At 34.0% G+C, this 25,641-nt stretch overlaps 4 protein-coding genes across 7 annotated transcripts; 1 reads left to right on the plus strand and 3 right to left on the minus strand.

Annotated features, from left to right (window-relative positions):
* Window positions 1-2,824: 2,824 nt before the first annotated feature.
* On the minus strand, window positions 2,825-12,223 carry LOC132636518 (uncharacterized). Of its 4 annotated transcripts, none has more exons than XM_060353435.1 (4): window positions 9,508-9,684; window positions 7,566-7,801; window positions 6,211-6,296; window positions 2,825-3,234 (listed from the first exon to the last, which is right to left on the minus strand). In XM_060353435.1, the coding sequence occupies exons 2-3, from the start codon at window positions 7,791-7,793 to the stop codon at window positions 6,237-6,239; spliced, it is 288 nt and encodes a 95-aa protein (XP_060209418.1). In that variant the 5' UTR covers window positions 7,794-7,801; window positions 9,508-9,684; the 3' UTR covers window positions 2,825-3,234; window positions 6,211-6,236. The 4 variants fall into 4 exon arrangements, with proteins under 4 accessions (XP_060209418.1, XP_060209417.1, XP_060209416.1 ...); XM_060353434.1 differs by lacking the exon at window positions 2,825-3,234 and adding an exon at window positions 12,067-12,217 and having other exon boundaries at window positions 5,846-6,296; window positions 9,508-9,610; XM_060353433.1 differs by lacking the exons at window positions 2,825-3,234; window positions 9,508-9,684 and adding an exon at window positions 12,067-12,223 and having other exon boundaries at window positions 5,846-6,296.
* Window positions 12,224-16,120: 3,897 nt separating this feature from the next.
* Window positions 16,121-16,755, plus strand: LOC132636520 (histone H2B.2-like). The gene has a single exon (XM_060353436.1). It carries the CDS (start codon window positions 16,172-16,174, stop codon window positions 16,592-16,594), a length of 423 nt encoding a protein of 140 aa, XP_060209419.1. The 5' UTR covers window positions 16,121-16,171; the 3' UTR covers window positions 16,595-16,755.
* A 1,378-nt stretch (window positions 16,756-18,133) lies between these two features.
* On the minus strand, window positions 18,134-19,931 carry LOC132636521 (chlorophyll a-b binding protein 13, chloroplastic). Its single transcript, XM_060353438.1, has 3 exons — window positions 19,724-19,931; window positions 18,965-19,126; window positions 18,134-18,721 (listed from the first exon to the last, which is right to left on the minus strand). Exons 1-3 carry the CDS (start codon window positions 19,847-19,849, stop codon window positions 18,212-18,214), a joined length of 798 nt encoding a protein of 265 aa, XP_060209421.1. The 5' UTR covers window positions 19,850-19,931; the 3' UTR covers window positions 18,134-18,211.
* Window positions 19,932-21,611: 1,680 nt separating this feature from the next.
* Window positions 21,612-25,268, minus strand: LOC132636522 (large ribosomal subunit protein eL20z-like). The gene is made up of 4 exons (XM_060353439.1): window positions 24,778-25,268; window positions 23,387-23,468; window positions 22,230-22,344; window positions 21,612-21,897 (listed from the first exon to the last, which is right to left on the minus strand). Exons 1-4 carry the CDS (start codon window positions 24,986-24,988, stop codon window positions 21,850-21,852), a joined length of 456 nt encoding a protein of 151 aa, XP_060209422.1. The 5' UTR covers window positions 24,989-25,268; the 3' UTR covers window positions 21,612-21,849.
* Window positions 25,269-25,641: the final 373 nt, after the last annotated feature.

Below are 25,641 nucleotides of genomic sequence, written 5' to 3' on the forward strand. Positions count from 1 at the left end.
CTTTCTTTTTGCACCTTTTTTATTTTGTTTTCATAATATTTGTCGAAATTTAATGTTAGAGGATGGTATGCCAAAATTACGCCCACTAAGAGTATAAAGCGATCGCTATCAAATTTATAATTCAACCGCGTTGGGTACGATGAGAAAAGCTTCCTTGACTAGCGTTCGACTTGACTTAAAGTCATGCCCAATTTAATGGTTGATTTTAAGTAAATTAGTTTAAAAACTAATGATTAGAAAGCAATGACTTTAGTTTTAAAAATGATGATAAAAGTACTGAGGTTATTGTCCCTCGATTGGAGTATTGCAAGTGAATATAGGTTGAATCGATTATGAATAAACTAGTTTTATGGATAATCAGGTTCTGATTTATTAGTGGTACACTCACTAGATGTCACACTTAGACTCTCAGTTATAAGGTGTAAAACTTTCAAATACCCAAGTATTTTTTCCCTAGTTCTCTTTCGACTGGGAAAAAAAAGTTTCACTCACAAATTTAATTTCTCATGAAAAAGAAACGAACGTCAAATAATTTTATGTTTTATTAATTTTCTTTACACTTAAACCATATACAAAGATTCAAGTATAAAAAGCCTTTTTTCAACTATGACATGATTTTTGTAGTCTTGTAGACGAGGACGCAACCTCGTAGTTCTTCTTCTATCCCGATTAAATATAACAACAAAAAGCTAATTTATAAGTTCATTTATATTTGGGGAAAGAACGTGTGTTCCCCTCAAACAACAATAATTACCCGCCCATACTCCATTACTTTCGTATCTCCAAAAAAAATTTAAACTATTTACCTGAAATGTCAATTATGATACTAACATAGTATATAAATATACTGAAATGGTATCATCGAAGACTACTTCAGTCCTCCTCTTAGTCCTCCATGATACCATCATGATATATAAATATACCGAGATAGTATTATGGATGATCATGTTCATTTATTTAAAAAAACACACTTTTCTCGGAAAAAACTCTTTTATGATACCATCGTCTTATATACATATATTGTGATGGTATCATTGAGGACTGCCTCAGTCCTTCAATGAGACACTCCTCAGGATCATGGTACCATCGTGGTATATAAATATAGTGAGATGGTGTCATGGAGGACTGCTTCAATCCTTCTCTTAGTCCTCCATGATTTCATCATGACATATAAATATAATGCAACGATATTATGGAAGAAGGGGTTTAGGCGAGGGGGCACGTCGGGTAATTAGTTTGAGTTGGGCTGGACTGAAGCGAAAATAGTTTGGGAGGGAACATGAGTGGGTAATTAGTTTGGATTGGACGCGCAATTAGTGATGTTTTCCCTTTATATTTTTCACCAAATAACCCGAATTCACTAGTGTAAAAATATGAAGACAAAATAAGAAGAGAAGTTTCTAATGCGATTTGTTTCCTTGGCCTCAAGGGAGGAAAAAAAAAAAGAACTATTTCTGTGCCTTTACATTAAAACTTGATAATATAATTTTAGCTCCTTCTACACACCAGGTGTTTGTGGTCCAGTCCGAATCAATTGTAAAGACCGAAAACTACATCAATATACTTGATAAGTTGGTATTTTATCAACTTATTTTTTCTTTAATCTTAGATTGTTGTTATGTTTTGATTGAGAAAATAGTGCATTTAATGTCGTTTACTTTCATTTTATAAGTTTATATGATTGAAAAGAGCTTTGGAAGAAACCAAGCGAAAAACAAGTCAAAAAGAGGCCAAATTAAAGAAATGACAAAAACTGGACAGTTTTGCAGAAACGGGGCAGACATCCAAAAACGAAAATCAGGGGCTATTTTGGTCTAATTTTCAGTGGGAAAATTTTGGGACTACAAAAGCAAGACTTGAAGGCATTATTTTTCATCTTTGGTCATTTCAACACAAGTTTTGGAGAATAGGGTTCTTACACCCGCACTTGGAGATTGAAGATTTGAAGACTTTGATGAGAAATTTCTTATTCTATTACTCATTTCTTCAATTCCTTGTTATGTATTGAATGTCTAAGTGTGTAGTATTTATTTTCTTCACTTGAATCTTGTTTATGGAAATATTCTATGATTAAAGTGTTGGATGAAACTCTTGTTTTGCTTATGTATTGAATGATTTTTATTGCTAATGAAGTGAGTTAATATCGTGTTAGTTAATCTTGTTTTTTAATGTTTCTTAAGGGATTAGCTAACCCTAAGACCCACCCATTTACTTCGATTTGAGCTCGAAAGAGAAAAATTGAGGTTGGAAAGATTAATTAACAAAAATTTGGGGCTTTAAACCTCATCTAATAACTTGAGCTAGGAATAGAAAAGTTAATTGAGATTCAAGTGGTTGTGCGTGATATCACACTCTAAGGGTTGGAAAAGCTTAGAGTGAAATTCATTGATTTGGTTGGAAGACTTTCAATGAGATTTTAAAAACCACAATCTAATTAGCATAAACTTACTCTTAATTGTAAAATCGTGAAATACATTGGATCGTTACTTGAGCGTAATTTCCTTTGTATTCATACTTGTGGTCATTGATCATTTTACCCGCTTTGTAGTTAGTTTTATCTTTGTTAGTTGTTAAACCAAAAATTAAATATTGAAAACGTGTTTAGCTTAGCTTAGTTGGTGATAATTCCTTACTTGTTTAAATCGCTTTTATATTTTTCCCTGTGGATTCGACCCAGACTCATAGTTGAGTAAATTATATTGCGATGACCGTGTACACTTTCTCTTTGAGGAGTGGATTTGGACATTATCAATACTAAATCTACAAATCAAATCAAACCAAATACAGAACGTTGACTCATACATAATTTTAAATGGATACACCTGTGGAATTACACTGGCCATGTTGTTGTTGTTACGCCTGTTTGCTGAATTTATTATATCATATAGATTAGGACTTACAGTCACTTGGCTCACAAAGGCAAGACTTGAAACATTACATAGTTACATAGTAGGGGCATTGTTTGTGATGCATACAACATAACAGCATATACTATGTGTAGCAAAATACATTGAAAACGCAGGCAACACATCTACGATGCTAGTGTGCAAAACTTTCTCGCGTATATACAACACCTCCTAAAGCCATAACCAACACAAACCTTTATACTTTTCACCGGTACACCATCCGAGGCCATGTAAAGGCAGGATAAAGGTTTGCCATCAGATTTGAAACCACAACCACTATTCAATACTTCCAGACAAACCAAAAGTTTAAGCAGCATCACAGATCCACCTGCAATGGATTTGCAGCAATTATAGTCACACCTCCGAGTCGAATATACACAAAACAAAACAGAAGAGGAAAAAGAAACACACGCACTCAAGCAGGCAGAGGAATTAGATACTCAATAACGTTATGATCAAACGAGCCCAATTTTCTGTAAATTGAACGATGTTTTAGCTAACAAGTCATCAAATGAATTCTACTCATGAAGAGCTAGAGCCACTATATCTATTTGGATTTGGACTCTTAAAGTGGACCATGAAGTCTAATGGAACTGCAGTAATAACCTATGTCTAAATCCAGAAATAGCATATAATTATATATATGGATCAGATCATTATCAAAGTTGGGACATTCCAAATGGCACTCCTCTACCGACTTATCCAGGAAGGTGATACTCAAAATGAAGAACGCAAGTCACTCATAGCTACACTAATTCTCAAGCTTTCCTGATAAAATATTCACATGTATTTGATGTAACCAGTGTTTGGGCATCAGACTCGGTTGCACGTCCTTTGGTATGGACTTTCTCCAACGCTTGCATTTGCATAGCAAATCAACACTGACCAAGAAATGGACTATAATTGAGGCACACCGACATGACCAGAAATGGGAAATAATGACGACACTATGTAAACAAGGAGTAGGGAAAAAAATATAGGGCTGGAAACAAGGCAATAAGACTTGTTTGTTCAGACTGATTTGCTAGAAACTTTCATGCTTTGGATTGTTTGCAACTGATTCTATATGAGGTTTTCGGATTTTGTGACTAAAGATTACATCCAATCAGGTATAGAACCCCATCATAATCATTGCCTTAAGGCTAACAACTCAACATAAAAAAAATTTAAACTTAGGCTTTTTTCATGCATCAAGGAAACTATTTTTCAAGACATTCAATCCAATAAAGTAAGAAATCAAACTTAAAACAACGAGAACGCTCAAACCCAAACTTGTTCAGATCGGCAGTAAGAATCTTGTAAATTCGTTCCACTATAACTGGAACCCACTTTCATTTCACTACTCAATAATTGCCTTTTGCAACGAATTAGAGGTTTTCTATAAACCAGAGATTCTCTAAGCTCATCTGACATTCTCATCCAATCTATAACCAAACTAAAAGTTCTCATGTCAAATACTTCCTTTCTAGTATCTCATGTCCTTGGCTGATTTTGTATGCATTCTAAGAATTTGTAAGTCATTTAAGAGTTCCATCTATGTGATTTTAGCCTACCTACACCTATTTTAACAGCTTGAAGCGTCATATGTCACATGGTGCATTGGGAAGTCTAACGCGGAACATGAATAAACCATCTACATCTCTCACTTGTTTCTCTGAATTTTTTCCTCAAACAACTTGCGCACTGTCATATGTGATCACTTCTACTCTCGTCTGACTAATATGACCATACATCCATCTTAACATCCAAAATCATACAACACTCTTATCGATCCATTGGGTCTTTAATTGGCTTCCATACAACATTGTTGCTCTCACGATTGATACATAAAACTTGCCTTGGTAGGTGTCCTCCTGCCACTTAACACTCTGTAGCATTCCTTCATTTTAGACATCTTATTTTAATACTATGTGGTACATATTGTTTATCATATCACTCTCCTAAAAGAATAAGCCCATCTCACTGTATGGTTCAAGTTTTTGGTCAACTCCTCGTCATTAACTAAAGCAGACATTCCTCAACTTCACAATATAGCTGCCACATAATCGGGCTAAGTTAAGCCTTCTAAAGGTCCTTATAAGGAAGGAAAGAGCTCATATGAGAGATACAAATTTTCAACACAACTAGGCAACTCATCGATAAGATAAGACTTTCAATTTTTACACGAATCACCAACCTGCATGTCTTGCCAATTGGATAAATGCCGAAGCAATTTAGTGAGGGAAAGGGGAAACAAGCACAAAAATGAAATTCTTTTGCTAGTTATCTATCAACTGTAAAACCAAAATCTTTTCCATCTTGATTCCCTTTTAGCAACCATGATAGCACCTCATAAAGAAATTGCACAAATAGACGGCTCATCCAATCAAAAGCATATGAAAGGAGAAAATAAGATGCGAGAGAGAAGGGCAATCCAGACCTCCTTTTTAGAAGTGGTTTTAGAACATAAGGGACTTTGCCAATTCAATCTAGCTCTCTTAGCTTAGCTGCAGATCTCTATCATGCATCCTTTCCAACTTCCTTTCTAAAAATTGATGTAGAATCACATCTTTCTCAATGTTCTCTCACTATAAGTGGAAGACCAAAAAGATGCAGGTAACGGCAATGCATTTTCCAGGATAGAGAGAATGCTCTAAGGAAGCAAAGACTAATCAAGCTTGAGCAATTAATCAGAAAGAATTATATCGGGGGACCATCTTCAACGAGAAAACACCTATTATACTCCAGAACTTTCATGAGAAACTGTACGCATACTACTATGTATACTGTCCTTTTCCAGTGTAATGGTACATGAAGTAGTTGTTTACTAATTGAAAACAGACAATATATCAATCAACAATTTACTAGATAAGGAGCTCAATCTTCCAATTTAATTTGCTGATTTGGACAAGCCAAGGAGCTCAATAAACAAACTTAGCAACAGAGTAGCGCCTGTTCCCTGGTACTTTGAGCATTATTTCACCTTCTTTTTTTTTCGATAAGGTAAAAGTATTATTAAAAGAAAGGTACCAAGAAGGTACACCAAATTACATCAGAAACAGACAGACCCTACAAGAGAAACATTATTTGGGTTTCGGGTAAAAGTTCAAGGTAAATCAACAAGCGGAATTTGACTAGCTAGATTATGCACTAGATAATTGAGATAACAAGCCTAATCATAGACCTATTAATATAACAAGTATACTTTATTTAACGACCATAAAAACATCGTTACATCGAAAAGAAAAACTTTGCAAAGATGCGATCAAAGCATAATATGAAGCAAGCAAAATAATTGATCCACTGCATAATCTGATAAACTAACTGCTGGAATATGACTTTTGCTTCTTATCACCCAAGAGAGAGCCCAGAAAACAGCAATTCCAACTCCTCATCCTGTGAAGTGGTTCGCTGCATAAAATATGAGACAATAAAAACATGAAAACCCTGTTTCATAGTTAATAATTAACACAAAGCCATAAGAAATCTATGATACACTTATAAACAATACGACGTCCACTAGTAAGGAGTCGAGTGACTGTAGAGATACATTTCTTCTCCCTCCTAAAAATAAACTTGCTGTGATCGTGAAACAAAGCATGAAAGACCAGCAACCATCAGAGAAATTCTATCCCATTTTCTCCAAAAATTACCCTATAAACAAATAGCACTGGCATTGTGTTACCACCAAATAACTGCTTCTAGAACTGACAACTGATCAGACAATGCACTAAAATACTCACGAGGGAGAGAGGGGAAAACAGCCAAAGCAGATATAAAGATTGTATGTGGCATGAATTTCAACCGAACCACTTTTAAGTGACACTAATGCATGGAGGACATTGAGAAAGTAAATGGCAAGTCCTTTTCCCCATCCAGAGGAACTCAGCCCTCTAGGTATTTTCTGCTGAATAAATCTATAGGATAGCAACAGATGTCACTAATAAGTCATGCTGAAGACCATATATCAAATGCTTGAGACCCTTCCGGCAAACAACAATAGGTTGTGACTTGTGATCTAGGTTGCTCGGACTCTTCAAAAATGTTGCCGCACACATGTGGGATCCTCCAAAATTGCATTACTTTTGGAGGATCCACGCAGCTGTTGACATTTTTGAAGAGTCCGAGCAACATAGCTTGTGATCATTGAATTTAACCCTGGATAGTGTAGCATTGCTGTGAAATGATACCTCAAGCAAGATATGAAACGTGTGCTTGAATAAGATGTTTAAACTTTAAACAAGCATCGTTCTCCCATAGCTACTCCCTCCGTCCCAATTTATGCAACACTTTTCGCTTCTTGAGATTCAATTTATGTAAACTTTGATCAACGTTTTAAAATGTAGCTTTCATCGTATTGACATGAGAAGAATTGAAACTTGTACTACTTTTTGTATAGTTTTTGAATTTCTAAATGCTAATTTGAAAATATTTAGTTGATCTAATCCAATTTAACTTCGAAGATTAGTCAAATTAACTCTCGATAGGCGAAAAGTGTCACATAAATCGGGAGAAAGGGAGTACTTATTTGTACAACAGTAAAATACAACTACTCCTACAAAACATGTGAAAGAGATCCCAATGACCATACAGCCTAAACATGCATACATTCCAACCCTCCCCCCCCCCCCCCCCCCCCCTCTTTTTTCTTTGGGGGGTGGAGATGGATGCACCACGTACCTGAATCGACAGAAGTTGCAGGATTTTGTTTAGGACGCGCATCCGATGAGTGGCATATGCACTGCTTGGTGGAAGTCTGCCTACTCTCTTCATTTCTTCATGAACTGCTCCCCTTTTACCTTCAGGCCCCATCTGCCTAAGTGCATCATTAGAAGACTGGGTGCTAGGGAGGCCATCTTTGGGGTGATTTACGGCACTGCTGTGATTAACTTGATATAAGTGATCCATTGAACCACCTATAGATAAAAGCACATATTAAAGCAAGGATAAATCAGAACCTCAAAAGAGAAAAATAATTGAAAAAGCAATGATTGGCCCCTCTATACTGTTTAAAATGCTTATAGATGTACAGAGTAGAGACAACAAACACAGCTTAACTAACCATGCATTTGAGGTTTTGATATTACACATCAACTAGCTATCACTTCAATAATTTATCTTAATTTAAGATATATAAAATAGATCAATAGACTGTAGTGCTCTTTATTGTCTAACGTGAGAAGATGACAACATATGCCAAAAAGGGAAAAAGAAAAATAACCTATACAAAACACAATATGCTTCTGACTTTAAAATAAAACACAAGTTGCTTCTGAAACTTGAAAGCTAATGAACCTTTTCTCTTCATTCACATTGGTTGCATTCTCTATTTTTAAATATTTGGTATACATTAGCAAAAAGGAAAAGGTAGCATTATGCATGAGAAAAGGAAGTAATCATACAAGGGGATTTCGAACTAGAACGTCACGCCTAAGATTTGAATTGTGGCCTAAAGAAATTTTTGAACTCCCTTTGCCACTACGCTATAATCCTCCTTCATGTCAGGATTCAATAATTTATATATAACAAAAGAAAGTCAGTTTTGCCCTATTTGCGCAATACGATTTTAAGGCAAAGAGGATTTAATTGAACTCCTTGCCACACCTAGCTATGCCCCTGGCGAAAGGTACCATTACAATTGAATATAACTTTCAATATAAATGCATTAATCTTCATAACCTTTAATTGGACATGCATTGAAGGTCCAGTTTTCTAATCAGTTTTTGCCAAATCTTTTAAACCCTTTTTATACTCAGACAGCTTTATCATGCTCCTTATAGCATGGCTTTTTATATTGTTTTGAATTGTTTGTCCTTAGGCTGAGGGTTTACCGGAAATAGCCTACCTACCTCCCAAGGTAGGGGTAAGGCCTGCTTACACTCTACCCTCCCCAAACCCCACCTCGTGGAATTACACTGAGTATGTTGTTATTGTTGTTGTATTATTAGTTATACTCAAGCTCCTAAACTGAAAATTCAAAAAGTAAAATTAAGGACCGTTTGGCCATGAGAATTATGCACTTTTTTTCCGATTTTTTTTTCACTTTATTTGAAAATCAGCGTTTGGCCATGAAAATTCCAAATACATCTTGAAGTAGTATTTGAATTTTGGAAGACACCTAAACTTGTTTTCACTTTTTTTACTTTCAATACTTTCAAACCTAAGTTGCTCGGACTCTTCAAAAATGCTGCCGCACCCGTGTCGGATCCTCCAAAAAATACACTACTTTTGAAGGATCTGACATGCACCCGTCGATATTTTTGAAGAGTCCGAGTAACATAGATTCAAACAACCAGATAACCAAATATAACTCCATCATCAAAACTGTCAAATAAAGTGAAAAATATTTGGTTTCTATGAACAAACACCTATTAAGTCAATTGTTAACTTGTGGTGCTACATATGTGTGATAAGTACGCAACCATTAAGTTTTCATCTTTTCCCCTTCAATGCAATAACAAATTATAAATTCCATCTATTCAATATTAGAAACATTAGCAAAGAAACAATGACAATTAACATGGACCAGATACATGAAATCAAAGCCTTAATTAGTAAAAGAAGTTAGAAGATAAAATAAAACAGAATCTCAGAAAACAAGTTAAAAACAATTGAAACTCACTGTCGTCTCCAATTGCCGACCGGAAAACCTATGTGATCAAAGAACGTAATAGGGGCCGTATTTACAATCCACAATACTTCGGGTTTCCAGAAAAACGGAGATTCTGGAGAATAAGAAAACGGTCAAAGTGAAAATGTTACAATGACCCTTTAAGAATTGGTATGGTCTCCGAGATACCCTCATTTGATTAAAAAAAAAAAAAAGGAAAAAGGTCCAAATATGCCCTCGTACCATGAGAATTGAGAAATTGAGCATATTCCTCATCCGTTAATACTTTAACCAACACTTATATACGTTTTCCGTCAACAACTTGGTCCCGATATGCTCTTTTTTTAAACGGTTCTTCGGTATTTCGGATTACGGGACTAATTAGTAAAAAAGAAAAGGTTGCATAATGCAAGACAAAAGGAAGTAATCAGATATACAAAACGTAGGCCGAGAGACAGTGTCTAAGCAAGGCATACATACAAGGGGATTCAAGCTAGAATGGCACACCTAGGATTTGAATTGTGGCCTAAAGTAATTTTTGAAGTCCCTTTACCACTATGCTATAATCTTCCATGTCAAGGGGATATAATAATTTATATATAACAAAAACAAGGTTCAGTTTTGCCCAAGTTGCGCAATATGACTTTTAGGCAAAGGGGATTCAATTGAACTCCTTGTCAAATGCCAACAACTAGCTATGCTACTGGTGAAAGGTACCTGTACAATTGAATATAACAACAACAACAAAAACAACAACATATCCAGTGTAATCTCACAAGTGGAGTATGGGGAGGGTAGGTGTGTACGCAGACCTTACCCCTACCTTGGAAGGTAGAGAAGTTGTTCCGATAGACCCTCGGCTCGGAGTAAAGCAATAACAAAGTAGGTCAAATAGGAAAAAGGATCAGTATCTACAACAAAACAGTGCTAAGCGAAGAACAAGAGACAGTATATAATAACGGAAATTGAGGGACAAGAGACTACGTGACAAATACTACAACTACTAGTAAGGAACGAGAGAAAAGGACCAAAATCATCCATAATGTATGGGTTTGGATCAAAATCATACATATTCTTTCACATGGAGCACTAATAGTACATTATGTTTGCATAAGTGGTGCACTTTTAGTCAAACTCCCAAATAAATTTAATGGAAAAGAACAAAAATGCCCCTGAACTTTTAGAAAAGGTATAAAAATACCCTTTATTCATCTATTTTGCTAAAACTACCCCTCAATTCAATTTTTTGGCTCATTTATTCCCCTTGACTAACGGACAACACTAAATTTTTAAAAAAAAAAAAAAAATTAAATTGCACATGACATTTTATTACTGAAAAATTGATTTATTCTTTTAAAAAGAAATCTGAAAAATCGTTATTTGTAGAATAAGGAAAAATAATTTTTCAACATCCATTTCTTTAAAAAACAAATGTAGTAAGCCTTTTATATATATATAAAAAAAAAAAACAGAATTGGATTTTCATTAAAACATGTGAAATTTTTTTAAGTTTGGAAAACTTTTTTTAACGGGTGGAAACCTCATTTTTTTTTTTAGAAAATTCAATTTTTAAATCTGAAAAACTGATTGTTTTTTTAAGTAAAATGTGCAAAACTAATACTCCATAATTTTCTTCTAGATTTAAAAAAAGATAGTTTTCTGGTTTTTTTTTAAACACAGTTTTTCCATAAAAAATTTATTTTTTTCAGATTTTTATAAAAATCCAATTTTTCACATTTTGAAAAGAAAAAAAATTAGTGTTGTCCGTTAGTCAAGGTTTTACTCGTTAAAAAAAGTTTTCCAAATTTAAAAAAATTCCAAGGTTTCAGATTTCTTTTTAAAAGAATAAATCAATTTTTCAGTAATAAAATGTCATGTGCAATTTTTTTTTTTTTTTAAATTAGTGTTGTCCGTTAGTCAATGGGGAATAAATGAGCCAAAAAATTGAATTGAGGGGTAGTTTTAGCAAAATAGATGAATAAAGGGTATTTTTATATCTTTTCTAAAAGTTCAGGGGCATTTTTGTTCTTTTCCGTTAAATTTATTTGGGAGTTTGACTAAAAGTGCACCACTTATGCAAACATAATGTACTATTAGTGCTCCATGTGAAAGAATATGTATGATTTTGATCCAAACCCAAAAATAAGCGTTATAACTCAAGCTCCAAAACTGAAAAATTCAAACATTAAAATTAAATCACAATTACCACTTTCCAAAAAAAAATTATGTCAATTGTAAAAGAGAGAACGGTAATCAACATATACAAGATACATGAAATGATGAAACCAAAGCCTTAACAAGTACTCCCTCAGTCCCAATTTACTTGACACAATTAAAATTTCGAGAGTCAAACTTTTAAATTTGACCCGGACATGAAAATTTTTAAGTTACGTTAATTTACAATTCAAAATATTTCAAAAGGTGTATGTTAATCACGGACAAAATAAAATCAATTTAACTCTCGAAATCTGAAAGGTGACACATAAATTGAGACGAGAGTAAAAAAGTAAAAAGATAAAAACAAAACAAAACCAAGTTATAAAAACCTAATATGTAGCAATTGAAACTCACTGGTTGTCCAAAATTGACGACAAAATCTATGTGTGCAGAGAACGTAGTCGGGACCGTATTTATAATCCACAATACTTCGTGTTTCCAGAAAAGGGAGATTTCTAGAGAGTAAGAAAAAGCTCAAAAGTTTTTAAGGAAAATGTCACAATGACCCCTTTAGAATTGGTATGGTCTCTTAGATATACCCTTAATATTTGATCAAAAACATATAAGGTTTGGTTGGTCACATGACAAAAAAAAATAAGGGAATGCTGCTTTATGTAATCTAATATCTAGTTGGCCATATCAAATAGTACTAGCCGTAATTATATACTATTTTATTTATACGAGATAAATATAATGTGAAATAAGAATACATATATTAATAAACTAAGGGTTAGACAATTTAAAGACAAAAAGGCATGTAATTTTATATAACAATGATTCATTCATTATTAAAGAATTTTGAAGGTCGATAATACTAATTAGAAAATTTAATACATGAGTGACAGAATTTAAAAAAAAAACGATCAGAGGAGATTCAACTAAAAAAATATTTTCTTTTTGTCTGAAACCTTGACGTACTTTTAATTGTACCCTCCCGTAGAAGAGCTAATTAAAAAGAAAAATATGATTTTTATTTTTTAATAGTTTGAGAGGAGATTGTTTCCTTATCTAGCTGGTTAACCATGGTCTCTTGAAGGTTTCATTTTTTCACTAGCTCTCCAAAAATTTGTATTCATTTGCTTTGCGATCAAAGTGGTAATACCAAAAAATAAAAAGCACTACTTACTTAAGTAATTCTTAATATTGTTATTCTGTCTTATAAGAATTTTCTATATTATTTTTTATTTATTTAATCAATGTCATAACTCCCAATTCTTTGATAATGGACCTCTTTGAAAGTTCGATTGTTATTCCTGTTAACTCAATTATTCGACTATACGACTAGTGTAATTGAGAGGGAAAGGAGGAGTGTCGCCTTCCTTTACCATTTGGTTGTTGGAAAACCAAAAGTGCTTAGGTACACGTTTAACTCAACCGCAGGGGCGGATCTATGTGGAGGGCTGGGGATGCCACGCCACCCGGACACTTCGATAGAAATTTCGTATATGTATGTGCATATGTATACAAAATTCAATATATATTGATCTTGCCACCCACAAAAGAGGGAATGGTGCCACTAGCGAAGGGCATACCATATCACACAATTGACCTGAGTTCGAATCTCGTGCAACACATATTTTTTGGCTTGCTCTTTTGCTTGCTGCTTACACACATCAGCTCTATCCTTTTTCATTTTTTATTTTTTTCTTCAATTCTTCTTTACTTGCTTTAATTAATTCTTGACCTTTTTTTCCTCCCTCTTTCTCAAGTATTAATCTCTTGATATACACGCTGCGTGCATATCCCATATCAATGAGTACTAAATTTTAAAATATCACATAAATATTAAGTAATAAAGATAAATAATAGTATGATAAAATTTAAAGGATATTGTGATCTTTGACCGATGTTTGCGCTAAGTGAAGATGATTGAGTTAAAGCTACAATTCTTGATTCTTTCTCAACTTTGTATCTACAACAACACACAAAGACATTGGAGGATGAAGATATTGAGGTAACGATATTAGATGGTTTATACAGGTAAGGATTTTAACGTGGAAAATTTGTTTCTCTCTAAGTTTTAGAGAATAAGGCATCTTGTTCCTACAATTTTTTTTAGACTGCTTAGATTTCTTTAATCTCAGAATATCTAGAAGAGAACAGTATTAAATAAATCGAAAAAGATAAATAACCTGAACCGTAACCCAAAATTGAACAAACCGCCCCGTTTATTCTATTTGGATGGTGTGGCACCCGGAACCTCCAAATCCTGGATCCGCCTCTGCTCAACCGTTGGACTAATTATGAGCATTGAGCGTCAGACGTGTTTAGAATGCATGATTGAGCGTTTAGGGCATAAGTCTTATTAGTAGCATACGCAGAAATTTTTATAAGCGGTGTTGGTATTTAGAAAATAGAATAGATATTTGAACGCTAGTGTTTTAAGTTAAACTAGAATAATCCTGTTTAGACTATTTCAAATAATTTAATGTTTAGGCTGACTGGTTGATAATTAATAGGAAGGTTTTGGGGGTTTGAGTTTCACTCAAGACTTGCTATTTTTATTTAGCAATATGTGCTTATAATTTTGTAAAAAAAAAAAAAAATCTCCACAAATTCGTTGCGAAGGGACTCAAACTCGAAGGGAATACTGCATTAGCAAGACACTTACAAGCGCCCTTTCCAAGGACGTTTGTGCTAAGCAGTGTCTTTTTCCATTGTTCTTATATAACTATTCTAGTTTTTCAGATTATATACATATATAATTTTCCATTGTTCTTATATAAGGACAATGGAAAATGAATAGTTATAATGGAAAATGAATAGTTATAATCAGCAAGCCATGGAGACGTTTGTGCTAAGCAGTGTCATTTTCCATTGTTCTTATATAACTATTCTAGTTTTTCAGATTATATATATATATAATTTTCGACGAAGTAGCGTCAGATGACACTCCTTTTTTTAAGAAATTTGCACAAAATTTTAACTTCAACTTCATATAATCTTAAATTCTTCAAAAAGTAGGATTTGAGATTCCAAATTGTGATTTCAATTTTTTAAAATACAAAACTTGACACATAAGTTTATATTTTGTCAAAAAAGATTCATAAGTTGGTAAATATATTTTTTAAATGTAAAACTTAATTCAAAGAAACAATGTTGGTTCGTCTTCTCGGTCATCTATTGTCCGTAAAGACTAGTTACACTACAATCCATGTTTAATTTTTTAAAAAAACTTAAGTTCGATCAATAGAAGTTGTATTCTCTAGAGGTCTTCTGGTAGCGTATTAACTTTGTTATGAACTACGGTTTGCTCATTTGGTAAGATTATATAAGAATTGAGAAAGTTTTGATAGTTTTCATAACTTATGGAATTTTCATGTTTAAGACAAAAAATACAATTTAAGTAAATTCAAATTGCATGTCCAAATAAATTTTCGACTTCAAAACAACATGATTTCAAATCATGTCTAAACGGGGCCTAATACCTATTAATGCTTGTTATAACTTGTTTAAGTGAAATCATAAAGTAATAAACACGAAAGAGTTATTAATCAAATACTACTCTATCACTCTATCCGTTTCATACCGGGTGGTGTTTTTAACTTGAATACACTCCTTAAGAAAATTAGTCACTCTTAAAAAGTAAAATGCATTTTACTAACTCGCACTTAATAAATGTCTTAAAACAGAAGTAGCTCTTTGTATAATTTTTTGGTTATGTAAAATTTCCTTTATTTAAATAAGGCTAAATTTGAAATTACAAAATTAATGTCTTTTTGATTATGTGAGACACCACTTATTTTGAAACAAAATAAAAAGATAAAAAACATCACTTATTATCAAACTAATAGTAATAACAAAGTACCAAAAAAAAAAATTATTGTGATAAACTTCTGCAGTTAAATTCGTTTTTAGTATAATAGCTTGTTTGGTCAAGCTTCTAAAATCAGCTTATTTTGAAAAATATTTTTTTTTCAAAAGTGCTTTTCAAAAAAGTATTTTTGACGAAAAACAATTTGTGTTTGACCAATTAAGTTACAAAACACTTTTGAGTAGCAATTAGTATTTGATCAAGCTTTTAAAAAGTATTTCTATGTGTATTATTCTCAAAAGTGCTTTTGAGCAAAAAATTATTTTTTTAGCTTGTAAAAATTGCTTATGCTATTTCTCAGAAACACTTATTTTTTTCCTTAAATTTAGTTAAACACCTCACTTTTTTAAAAATAAACACTTTTAGAGAAAATAAATTTGGCCAAACATGCTAATAAGAAGAGTGTGAGAGAGATGTGAATCAAAAAAAATACTACCACTAGGAAGGAGATTTAGTTTAATCCAAACACTTCTATACCGTTGATTGAATACAACATCCAACGGCTGAAACTCACAATCCGCGTCATCCCAAAGTAACCAATAACACCTAACCTTAACCTCCTATATAAACAAATCTCTTCATCCCCTATCACTTCACACAAATTCAAACTCAAAAAGACCCCCCAATTTCACACACTTAGCAAAAATGGCACCAAAGGCAGAGAAAAAACCCGCAGAGAAGAAACCCACTGCCACCGCCACCGCCGAGAAAACAAAGGCAGGCAAAAAGCTGCCCAAGGATTCTGGAGCTGCCGCTGCGGGAGACAAGAAAAAGAAGAGGTCAAAGAAATCGGTCGAGACATACAAGATATACATATTCAAGGTGTTGAAGCAAGTTCATCCAGATATAGGGATATCAAGCAAAGCTATGGGTATAATGAACAGTTTTATTAATGATATATTCGAGAAGCTTGCTCAGGAATCTTCTAGATTGGCTAGGTATAATAAGAAGCCAACAATCACTTCTCGGGAGATTCAAACTGCCGTCCGGTTGGTTCTTCCTGGTGAATTGGCCAAGCACGCTGTCTCTGAGGGTACTAAGGCTGTTACCAAGTTTACTAGCTCTTAGAAATGTGTTAGGTTTTGTACTGATTTTTAATTTCTGTTTGTGAGTTTATGATTTTAATTAGGGTTTGGTGATGTAAAGAAGTAAATTTCAATAGATTTGAATCAGTTTGGAAAGTAAGACGAAAATTGAGGAGATAAAGTGACGCTACTCTTGATATTCGATTTGTTTGTTTTAATAGATTTCTATTCAAGTTTTTTTTTTTTTCAATTCCCAATTTGTTTGTGTCCAGCCATCAACACTAATATTATTTATATCTTTGTGTAATATTATACTATGTTGTACATTGAGTCATTGTGTTTGTGTGAATCACTGTACTCCTAAAAGGTCATCTCCAATAAAGTACCATAACATCCAGTAGAGGATCCATGGCAGTTAAGTAATAGTCATAACGTGCAAAAGTTTATGTTACTTACCTACTTATTATCTGTGTTAACAATACAAAAAGTGAATACGTTTGGTCCTTGGTTAAACAAAATCCCAAAAAAATAACAGAATATATTACACTGTGGGTTAAAGTGACGGTAGTTACATTATAGTGATGTTGTGACTTAAAGTCCTGTAATTGTCACCTTTCTCCAATAATTATTCCCTTCTACCTGAAATCCCGTACATCAGGCTCCTTAATGTAGAAGCAAGGATCTCTAATCGGGCGACAAATATATAGATTTCATCAATGGAAGGATTCAATAATTAGAAAATTGAAGTTTGAATTGGGGAAAGCCTATAAAGTCTTCGGTTAGGTAATAGTTTGTTGTTGGACTGATTTTTCGATAAATAGACTTGCTCAGTATGCCGCTCATGATTTGCTGATATTGAGACTTGCTCTTTTGTGGAGAGTACAACAACATACCCCGTGTAATCCACAAGTGAGATACGCAAACCTTACCCCTACCTTGGAGGTAGAGAGGTTGTTTCTAAAAATTTGGAGGCCTATGGCTGGATTTACAGTTCTTTCGTTTATTGCTCTTTTCTGGGACAAGTTATGCTAACTGTTTGTTAATACGATGGCTCAATGTTAAGATATGAATACTGTAGTAGTATGACCTTTATTGAGAGTAATGTATGTTCGCAGAGCTTAAAAATAGCTTTGATGGCCGTGGAGGATAGCAAGTTTCAAGAGTTTCTTGACCTCACTGATTGTTGCTATAATTTCTGTATTAACCGGAAACAGCCTCTCTACCTCACGAGGTAGGGGTAAGGTCTGCATACATTCTACTCTCCCTAAACCCTACTTGTCGCATTATACAGGGTATGTTGTTGTCTTAATCAAAGTAACCAGTTATTATATGGAGAATCCTTAACTATGTTTTCTTCTTGACCTCAAGGATTCGTTTTCTGCGTTTTGTTTATCTAAGGACCAAAGTTGTCCACTTTTTTATAAACATAAAGGATATTTTGTGTTTAGTGATATAATATAAAGGACCAAAATGCTTCTAGTCCCATACTTCAGGGACTATTGGGTTTTTTCCTCAATTTTAAACAAGTTGATGGTGTAAAAAAATATTAAACTCAAAAGTATAACAACTACACTCAAAATGATTTCATCTACAACATATTTCCATTTCTGAAGATACAGTTACAACAGAAGTACTTTGAAAGATTGAAATATAAATCATCTTAAGATCCAGGAACAAATTTAGTAGCATAAACCCAAGCATTGTTAGCAACAGGGTTGTCAAGGTGGTCCAATAGGTTTTCAAGAGGGCCTTTGCCGGTGACAATAGCCTGGACAAAGAATCCGAACATGGAGAACATGGCCAATCTTCCGTTCTTGATCTCCTTCACCTTGAGCTCAGCAAATGTAGTAGGGTCATCAGCTAGGCCGAGCGGGTCAAAGTATTGACCACCAGGGTATAGATTGTTGCCTTCTCCAACTCCGTCAAGTCCATTAATTCTGAAACCTTCGACAAGTCCCATAAGCACCACTTGGAAACCTAGCACAGCTAGGATACTTTGTGCATGGACAAGGTTTGGGTTGCCTAAGTAGTCAAGTCCGCCTTCGCTGAAGATTTGTGCTCCTGCTTTGAACCACACTGGTTCTTTAAAGTCTACCTTCACCCATTTTTCAAGAACTTCTGGGGTAATGCAACCCAGTGCACCAAGCATTGCCCATCTCCCATGGATAACCTAAATAGTTCAATGTTAATAAGCAAATGCCCGAAAGGGGGAAAAAAGAAAAAAAGAAAGAGAGGCTCTGACTTTGAAAAAAAAGGCAGATCTAAAGCGAATTCTGTAAGTTCAATTGAACTCATAGCAGTCAGCTAAAAAAAAGTACATATATGATAAAATTATACTTATTTTGATATCATTAAATCTAAATTTTGAATTTGTCTCTAACCGGAAAGGAAATAAGACTAGTAATTAATGTACCTCAAGAGCTCTGTTCTTGGCAAAGGCTTCGGGATCAGCAGATAAACCAGCAGTGTCCCATCCATAATCACCGGGGAATTCTCCGGTCAAGTATGAAGGAGTTTGAGCAGAAAAGGGTCCCAAGTACTTGACACGGTCGGGTCCGTACCACAAATCATTACCCTAACCAATCAAAAGAAGAACAAACAATAGAAAATCACTTCAGTGTACTGGAACAGAATCCAGGAAGGAAAGGGTTAGATCATGTAGATTTGTCAGTTTGCTCTGTATAAATAACTTTGAGTAAGGCAATAAAGTGTGACAAAATCTAGGTGCTTTTGTGCTACTCCTTTTTAAGGTAAATTACCTTCTATTATCATCCTCAGGTATCTTATAGTATAAACCAGGGATAATTCCAAGTTATCTCATTTCATACCTATGCCCATATTTCTTTCAAGGTTATAGAGAAAAAGACATGTTTTCTTTCTCCTTATTTTGTGTTCTTTTATCATCATTTCAAGACTTCAGTTAGGTGGTTTCTCTGAAGTAAAAAGGATGTCAGTAGTACAAAGATTTTTGACATCATCAGTGAATTTTAACTCGGACGACAGGTTAGTTACTACCATTTTTTACAAGGTTACCTATTGATCTTTTATCATAAAGATTTACCCGTAATTACCTTACAATGAACTTAATTGTGTAAATATTATTTACATCATCAGTGCATACAAGTTAAACTCGGATAAAAAATTAAAACATGGGAAGGAAGGGGATATATACCATGATGAATCTGGCAGAGCCCATAGGAACGACATCTCTAAGAGGGTTAGCATTCTTGGTTTGGCCCAAGAATGGTGTTGCTCTAACAACTGTGGTGGAGCTGGCTGTTGCTGCCATTGATGCCATTTTCTTGAAACCTCACAGTTGATTAAGCTTTCTTGTATTAATAATATATAAATTGCTGGGCAAATCTGGATGGCTCTAAAGAGGGAATTGATTCTTATTTGTATAGAGAAAGTGAGAATCCTACGTGGGTGGCTAGGATTGCACAAATGGAAATTGTGGTTGGAGATTTTTGTGGTTTGTTGATTAACCAATCAGAAGGCTTGAGAAGATTTGAATTATATCTCCAAGTCATATCATCCTATCCTGATTTTTTTAATCTTGTTCTCCAGCAAATAATCAATGTTGAGGGAAAAAAAAGAAAATATTCCCCTTGTTTAAGTGTTCTATTTTACTTAATTTGACTAGATACACAGTTTAAAAAAATTAAGAGATATTTGAATCTTATGCACTTAAATTAAGAATGTGCAATGTATCAAAATGTTATTTGAATCTTGTAGTATTATACACGTTGTGTAGAATGTTGGAATTAAGAGCACCAAATATAGAAAGAGACAAAAAAGAACTCCCCTGAAATATTTAATCCGACTCTCAATTTTTTTGTTTTGTTTTTTTTAAATGAAAAAGTGAAAAGGAAACATCGATTAATATTTTTCAAAATGTTCTTTTATCATTTTTATTTGTCATGGTTTCTTCATTTTCGTATTTTCTTTTTTCAAAACTGGTTTGAAATATTTTCTTTTTCTTTTTTTGAGCCGACTGTCTATGAGAAACAATCTTTCTACCCCTACAAGATAGGGAAAAAGTGTGCGTACACAATATCCTTCTCAGACCCACTTGTCAGATTACATTGTATGTTATTGTATGTTCTTTTGTCATTTTAATGCGAGAAATATTAGAATTAGAATAAGAATAAGAATAAGAAAAGCTCGAGAATCCTAAACACTCTGTCAATTTTAATACAATATTTTATTTACACCGGCATAATGGTACGAGAAAAATTAGCACCAAAATATTGATTAAATTAAGATGTACATCACACACTTGAAAAGAATTTTTGTTCACCACAACTCATCTTTCAATCTTTGAACATTGATTGGTCACGTTCAGCTATTCGACCACTTGAATCCAAATGTGTTCGATTTGATAGAACACATTTGTGCAACTTCTAGAATACAAAGTGCTAAATAAAATGCCACAAAAGTGGTTATTTGTGCAAAACAACACATTTGGTTATTTGTGCAAAACAACACATTTGTTTTAGTCAAAATGAGTTGGATCTAAAGGAGTGAGTTATAAGCCCGACTGAAAAACTGGTTTTCCACTTGTTTGTTTGATTGATTTTTTAACTTTAATCACAGAAATAAGTTACTAAAACATGATTTATTGAACATGTTAAAATATGCTTACATTTAATATCATTTTTCTTTTCTATGTTCTTGGCCAAAAAACACTCATGGAATGATTTGAGCTAGCAATATAACCCAAGTTGATCCAACCTTTTTGACTTACACTCATTATAACCTTTACAAGTTGACCCAAATCTTTTTTGAATCATTGCATTTCTTATCAAAAACAATTCCTCCAATACAAAAGGCAGAGGAGATCAACTCCTACCTTAAATACTGAGATGTTTTTTCCCACCTTTATCCGCACAATTTTTTCAAAAATTATTATTATGATGGTGTTGTTTGGCCAATTTATGCGAACCTTGAACTGTTCTACCTTCCACCAACACGAATACTTGGTAACTCTGTCCACCAAGCACAATCTAACCCATTGGTAATAAGTTACTTTACAGTTTCTGGTGAGTTCTGGTGCAATATACAAGTAACAGGATTTCACTTGATTACCAGTAATTATAAATGCATACTCTTGCCACAATTACAGCAAACTATTCACAAGCAGATCTTAAGAGAACATTAACAGTGTTGGAAGCTTTCATTAAAACACAACAAGGAACCAAAGATATGCAATTTTTACTTACATCTGAAAAAATACACATTAATCAAGCCAGATAGAGTTCCGATATGAATACACACAGATTGATGACCACTCTCCAATCAAGCGTTCGACAGACCAAATATGAGGGCAAAAGTAGCAAGAACAGCCTGCAACACACAATAGTATTATTACATGAGGCATTAACCTATCAGCTAATGGGAGAATACTATGGTTTTGTTTTCAATTCATAGAGATTCTGATTAAATTTAACCAACAGGAATCATAGTTTTCTCCTAATAATATAGTGAGAGTTAATTTGGATATTTTTGTTCTGTATTATTTTCTGCCTCCTAAATACACAACAGAGAAGATACATCATACATGTGCATAAGAAAGTCTCAAATTTAATACAACACATTAGCTTCAAACCTTGACGTTGTAGCCAAAAGATAATTTAAGCAAGTTAATACAACTGCCTGATAAAAAAAAGATGACTTACAGCAATGGTGCACCCGATGTATCCCGGTTTCTCTCGAGGATCAATTTGTGCACAAAGCAGGACAAACGCACCTAGATACCAAGGGATCCCAGCAAGAAGGAAGCCGATAATGAACCTTCAAAAATGAAACAGACAGCTAAGTATTGTCGAATATGAGATGCCTCGAAATACATATGGTCAAATTGCAGTGTTTTAGTATCTTAATCCACTGATGATACCAGGCAAGATAAACTTTCTGACGTCAATCTTTACCAATGTTCACTAAACATCAACAGATCTAGTATAGTAACTATGAAGAAGTCCAAATTTGACTAAAATGTTCAATAGAAGTTCTTGGATCATCCATCATTCTGATATCACAGGTTCTATAGCCTGTTCTTTATCACTGCTATGAATGATATTAACATAAATATGCTTTAGTGGTTTGCTTTTGTCCTTCCTAGAGAAAAAAATTATGTGAAAAAGCTCCTCCTTAGAGAATGGACACGAGAATGCTGCAAGATTTATAAGCCTTTCCAACCAATAAAGATAATAGAAGAACAAAGAAACTCCGGAGTGAAAAGAATATCTCCAGCATCTTTGAAGCCTCAAGCCACTAAATGCAATGTTTCAATGAATCCACTTTCTCTTTCAGGGGTTCTTTTCAAGCTATTAATTTCTCCCAAAGCACGCTCTCTTGGAAGAAAATATGAAAGATCAAGGATACAATTTCCCGCATGCTTTCAAGGAACAGTCTAGAGCGTTTGTTTACTTTTCTTCTTTGATTTACTTGACTTCGACGGTATGCGTTTGGAGATTGGATCTATTATCTCTAGAATTGCTAGGCAAATTTACCCTGTGGTAACCAAGACAAGAAACAGCAAATGGTGTATCTTCTTGTGGAGAAAGGAGACACAAATAGAGAGAATGGAATATAAAGCAAATGGATAACAAAGATTACACCATCACTTAGCCTCCGATATTTGCTTTATTATTTCATGTTGCTTTATTATTTTACTCTGAGCAAATCTTTAGACTAGTATTAGTCATATGGCTATGGAAGATAACTAGCATGAAAGAAGCATATGTTACTAAAATAATAAAGCAACATGAAATTCAATTTGAGTTCTGATTAATTGGGGGTGGGGGGGTGGGGGGTGGGGGTGGGGGGAGCTTACATGAACCATCCGAGACCAATACCACAGCAAGGAAGGCGATGCTCTCTCTCAGCTCTTCCTTCAGGATCAGGAGCAATATAACCTAAAAAATCACGAATAGTGGCAGAATATTTTAAGGGAATGGTTCCGAACTTCCGATAAACAAATAGTAATACTGACGCTCCAAATGATAGAACTCAACGATAGTCTCTTCATAGTGCCTTAAAAATATAACAAAGTTTAACCCTGTAAGACTAATCCCTCATAAAAAGATTAAGATCTATCAAGTTCATCATTTGCAACGCCGGCATTGTAGCTAATCAATCAATCAACTAGGCTTAAATCACAAACTAACTGGGGCCAAAATAGGCATAGGCAAATCTAGTATATAATCAATTGGTTCAACTGAATCCAACTTTTTCAATATAGAGGATAGATATATATGTAAAAGAATCACTAAAGTTTCAAAAGTGTAATGAGTTCAGCAGTAGGAACCTAAAGATTGAACCTATCGAATTTAAATCTTGGATCTGCCTACGGGATAGGAATTCCTTATAATTATGCTTCTATGGAAATCCAGCATTTGACTATTTTTACACTGTCAACCTACTTACAAATTTCTTATGGCTTAATTTCAAGTTATTATTTCAATTGTGCTTGTCAATATCAAAGTCAAATCCGGCCTAAACCATGAAAATAACATCAAAGACAGCAAGGATTTTTAACTTATGGGTTCTGGATCACATTCTTTATTTGCTTAACGGATTTTGAATAGATTATTTACACATATTAAATGAATTTTTTAACACAAACATAGAGTTTGAGCTAAAGCTATTGGATTTTTCTGACCTACAAAGGTGGCTCCTCCCATAATCAAAGACTCATTCCTATCCCAATTTATGCGACACTCTTTTTTTTAGTCAGTCCCAAGAAGAATGATATCTTTCTATGTTTAATAGTAGTAATTTAACTTTAAACACTTCACTTTACCCTTAGATGATTTCTAGTCACAAAATTTCTATTGCTTGTTTTAGACCACAAGTATCAAAATTCTTCCTTTTAAACTCTGGGCCCAGTCAAACACCTTCATATAAATTAGGACAGGGAGAGAGTAATTTTTTCAAGCTTGTGATTGCGGTAGCTAATTATCGTCAAGGGCATATTTGTGTATAAAATTTGGGGCACGTGAACCCATGATTTCTTAAATAGATATAATATTAACTGCTGGAACCATGCTACAAGAAGGTCAAATGGTGCGCTTGATGAATGTTGACTTATTTACATTTTTTCCTTTTTTTTTTTTTTTTTTTTTGCGGTGCACACAGGTATGTTGTAAAAATCCTGGATTCGATCCTAATTATCATGATCATGAACATTGAAGACAGCATAGGAACAGAAAGTGGAAGAAGAACCTGGAACAGCCTGATAACCATGTGCATAGTGTTCAGGTGTAGGTGCCCCCGTGGCGCCAGGCGGAGGAACTGGCTGAGGAAAAGTTCCATATTCAGGAGGCGGCTGAGACGGAGGCGGTTGGTCGTCTCCGTCGTGGTGGTGGTGGTGGTGATGGGGGAGGAAGGTGTCTAGATGGTGGCGAAGATGACTCTTCTTGCTGTCTTCACTCATTGAATTCTTTCAAATGATTGAATTCAAGAAAATTAGTTGATGGAGTTTTCAAGAAAGTGGTAGTTGAACTTTGTAGTTGTGGAAGAATTACTAACAGGTTTTGACTTTAGAATTTTGGATCAGTTATGTTTGTTTGCCTTAGTGGCCTGGTATTCGTTGGCTTTGTCGTTATGATTGACTAATTATGAGTTTCCACTTGGATATGTGCAACTCGTCAGATAAAAAAAAAAAAAAAAAAAGGGAAAAAATAGGAAGTTCTTGGTGGCTTTTGGATAAGTGTTGACAATGTAGAAAAGTGACACTCATGCTTCAGATGGCAACTGGCAGCACCAACATTTAATATGAATTTGGGCAAATAGTAGCAGCATTTAAAGGTATTTGAAAATGTGTTTAATTTGAAAATAAAAATAAAAATAAGTTTGTGAGTAAAAACAATTTTCATTTGAAAACTGATCAAAATTACTTTTTCAAACTTGAAACTCATTTTCAAAAAATATTTAAAAAGTCAGTTCAATAAATAACCAAATCTTAAAAAATATTTTCCAGAAACTTATACGGACAAAGCAACCTTTCCGGTGTTTACAAGGGAAAATGACATAATAATACTATTTAAGATTACATATTACAAAAGATATGAATATTTTTCCTTATTT

This window comes from Lycium barbarum, chromosome 4, assembly GCF_019175385.1.
Source record: "Lycium barbarum isolate Lr01 chromosome 4, ASM1917538v2, whole genome shotgun sequence".
In the NCBI taxonomy this organism is placed as follows: Eukaryota; Viridiplantae; Streptophyta; class Magnoliopsida; order Solanales; family Solanaceae; genus Lycium; species Lycium barbarum.

Bases quoted from the DNA above. Each gene is read 5' to 3' on its own strand.
- LOC132636518 (XM_060353435.1), bottom strand. From the start codon at position 7,793: ATGGATCACTTATATCAAGTTAATCACAGCAGTGCCGTAAATCACCCC. The intron at 6,297-7,565 runs GTACGTGGTGCA...TATTTTATGCAG, and splicing joins TGCAACTTCTGTCGATTCAG to CGAACCACTTCACAGGATGA.
- LOC132636520 (XM_060353436.1), top strand. From the start codon at position 16,172: ATGGCACCAAAGGCAGAGAAAAAACCCGCAGAGAAGAAACCCACTGCC.
- LOC132636521 (XM_060353438.1), bottom strand. From the start codon at position 19,849: ATGGCATCAATGGCAGCAACAGCCAGCTCCACCACAGTTGTTAGAGCA. The intron at 19,127-19,723 runs GTATATATCCCC...TTGATTGGTTAG, and splicing joins GCTCTGCCAGATTCATCATG to GGTAATGATTTGTGGTACGG. The intron at 18,722-18,964 runs GTACATTAATTA...TGAACTATTTAG, and splicing joins CCAAGAACAGAGCTCTTGAG to GTTATCCATGGGAGATGGGC.
- LOC132636522 (XM_060353439.1), bottom strand. From the start codon at position 24,988: ATGAGTGAAGACAGCAAGAAGAGTCATCTTCGCCACCATCTAGACACC. The intron at 23,469-24,777 runs GTTCTTCTTCCA...GTGATTTTTTAG, and splicing joins TGGTTATCAGGCTGTTCCAG to GTTATATTGCTCCTGATCCT. The intron at 21,898-22,229 runs GTAAGTCATCTT...TGTGTGTTGCAG, and splicing joins ACATCGGGTGCACCATTGCT to GCTGTTCTTGCTACTTTTGC.